We start from the raw sequence: 2,290 nt of genomic DNA on the forward strand, positions 1-2,290 counted from the left end.
AAAAAATGCATTAGTTTTTTATCTAATAAAGCTACAAAAAAATTAAGGTCTCCACACATAGTTTAACTGACAAATAAAAGTGAGTTAAAAAAAATTGCAAAATTTAAATTATCAGTAAAACATTTTTGATAAAAATACTTAAAAATAATTACTTTAGAATTAAATAAATTAATTAAGAAATAATACAACACTATCTAAAACTTTTCAATACTAACAAACAGGTTATTTAGTAAACTTCAAAATTCTTTTATGGGGCGTTCGTTTAGCAAGCAACTTGATTCGTTGTTTGATAAAAAGAAAAAAGAAATGAAGATTCTGATGGTAGGTCTCGACAATGCCGGTAAAACAACTGTTCTGAACAAATTAAACCTGGGAAAAGTCGTGGAAACAATTCCCACCGTCGGATTCAACGCGAAAACTGTAAAATATAAAAATATCTGCTTTAATGTTTGGGACGTGAGTAGAGCATTTTATTTTGTACACTCACTAAAGTCATATAATTTAACTATATTTATATGTAGTTACGTAATTTGTAGAGAACAGTAACATTAAATAAAAGATAACAGACTAAACTAAGGTCCTGCATAAACATGTTAAAAAAAAAAACAATTAACAAAAAAAAGTAAAACAAGTTAAACGAGGTTTATTAAAGATCTTATATTGTTGAAATAAAATATAATGTTTATAAATTAAAAAAAATTCAGATTGGTGGTCAAGTAAAATTACGTCCTTTATGGAACTTTTATGCTGAAGATGTTGGAGGTAAAGGTTTTCATTTATAATATTCATTTGAATAACTTTTTGTTTGATACTGCGATTTTATGATACTAAACAACGTTTTCAATTTTTGATTTCGTTTAGTGTTTAGAAATTCTAGTTTTATTTATACTTTCTTAATGCTAGTTTTGAAATTAATCGTTTTGTTTATTCTCTAGCAGTGAAGAACAAATATTTAAAACTAAGAGTTTTTGAAAAAAAAAAGTTTAAAAGCAATCTAATATTTAAAAGTTATAGCTGTTAGTAGAGATAAGAGTTTCTAACACCTTTTAAATGCGTTTCTACATTATAATCTTAACACAAAAAAATAGGAATCATTTACGTTGTCGATTCGAATGATACTCAGCGCATCAACGAATCAAGTGTGGAGCTCAGCAGATTACTGAATGAAAATGTACTTGAAGACGCTGTACTGCTTGTATTTGCCAACAAACAGGTTTAAAACCTTCTTTTTTGAAATGATAATTGTTATGTGAGAAACTCTTAAAACTTGAATTTTATCCTAGTAAGACCGATTGATAGCGTTTTACTACCACCTTAGACTAAATACTACAATAAAATAGTTTCAATTAAAATTTTATGCATACAGAAAGTGTTACAAAGAGTTTTTTTAAACAACAGGATCTTCCTAATGCGGTAAATGTGCCAACCTTGGCTAAGAAGCTCGGCCTAAACAAAATCACCTACAGAAGTTGGTATATTCAGGAATCCTGTGCTACAGATGGCTTCGGTTTGTTAGGAGGACTCGAATGGCTTTCTTCTACTTTGAAGAAAAAGAAGAAGTAGACTTAAAACTATAAACTCGTAGAACATTTTAATTTTATTAATGACCTGTTTGTTGATATACACTCATTAGAATTTTTTAACAATTTTGCTTCAAATACAAGTTGTGTCCTTAAATGCTTTGTTTTGTTTAAAACTTTTTTTGTTTAGAAAATGTAACCTATCTAATCAAATCTGTTGAAGTTTGTAATACATTTATTGTATTTTTTAACTTTAACTGCTTAGTTAAATACTATAATATTGTATTTTTTATATTTAAATTTTTGTTTTCTACAATTTAATGTTGATTGAAAATGGATTAGTATCAGGGCGACTCTAGGCACTTAGTTCAGCGCAGTACAACTTTTGATAAAAAATAAAAACTTACATAAAAATACTTAAAGTAACTATCTTTAATGATTTTAAGTATTACAGGTATTTAAAATAGTTGATATAACAAACTATATATTTTATATTTTTGAGAAAAGTTGTGTTTGCTGCCCAAATTAAGTTCCTAGAGCCATTATGGTTCTACAACTTAAAAAATAAATTTGTGAGATACAGCGCATTAATTTAGTCATAAACATTTTCAGAGTAATTCTTAGACAGAAACACATCTTATACTACTTAAGCACTACAATATGCTATGAGTTTAAGTTAATAAAATTCTTAATTTTAATTTCTTACATTAGTGCCAAAACGTTATACCAGCTAAAAAATGTTTAAGCTTAAAAAATGATTCAAGAGACAA

At 26.9% G+C, this 2,290-nt stretch overlaps 1 protein-coding gene across 1 annotated transcript; it reads left to right on the plus strand.

The window, feature by feature from the left end:
* The first annotated feature begins 249 nt into the window (after positions 1–249).
* LOC145835742 (uncharacterized) lies at positions 250–1,563 on the plus strand. Its single transcript, XM_082943451.1, has 4 exons — positions 250–456; positions 705–762; positions 1,089–1,213; positions 1,399–1,563. The coding sequence occupies exons 1-4, from the start codon at positions 250–252 to the stop codon at positions 1,561–1,563; spliced, it is 555 nt and encodes a 184-aa protein (XP_082799577.1).
* The last annotated feature ends 727 nt before the right edge of the window (positions 1,564–2,290 follow it).

This window comes from Thalia democratica, chromosome 5 (genome assembly GCF_965202585.1).
Source record: "Thalia democratica chromosome 5, ktThaDemo2.hap1.1, whole genome shotgun sequence".
NCBI classification, from domain to species: domain Eukaryota; kingdom Metazoa; phylum Chordata; class Thaliacea; order Salpida; family Salpidae; genus Thalia; species Thalia democratica.

What these genes read in the sequence shown, in the direction of transcription:
- LOC145835742 (XM_082943451.1), top strand. Translation starts at nt 250, where the DNA reads ATGGGGCGTTCGTTTAGCAAGCAACTTGATTCGTTGTTTGATAAAAAG. An exon ending in TTATGCTGAAGATGTTGGAG is followed by an intron (nt 763 to 1,088) that starts GTAAAGGTTTTC and finishes ACAAAAAAATAG; the next exon opens with GAATCATTTACGTTGTCGAT. An exon ending in TTGTATTTGCCAACAAACAG is followed by an intron (nt 1,214 to 1,398) that starts GTTTAAAACCTT and finishes TTTAAACAACAG; the next exon opens with GATCTTCCTAATGCGGTAAA.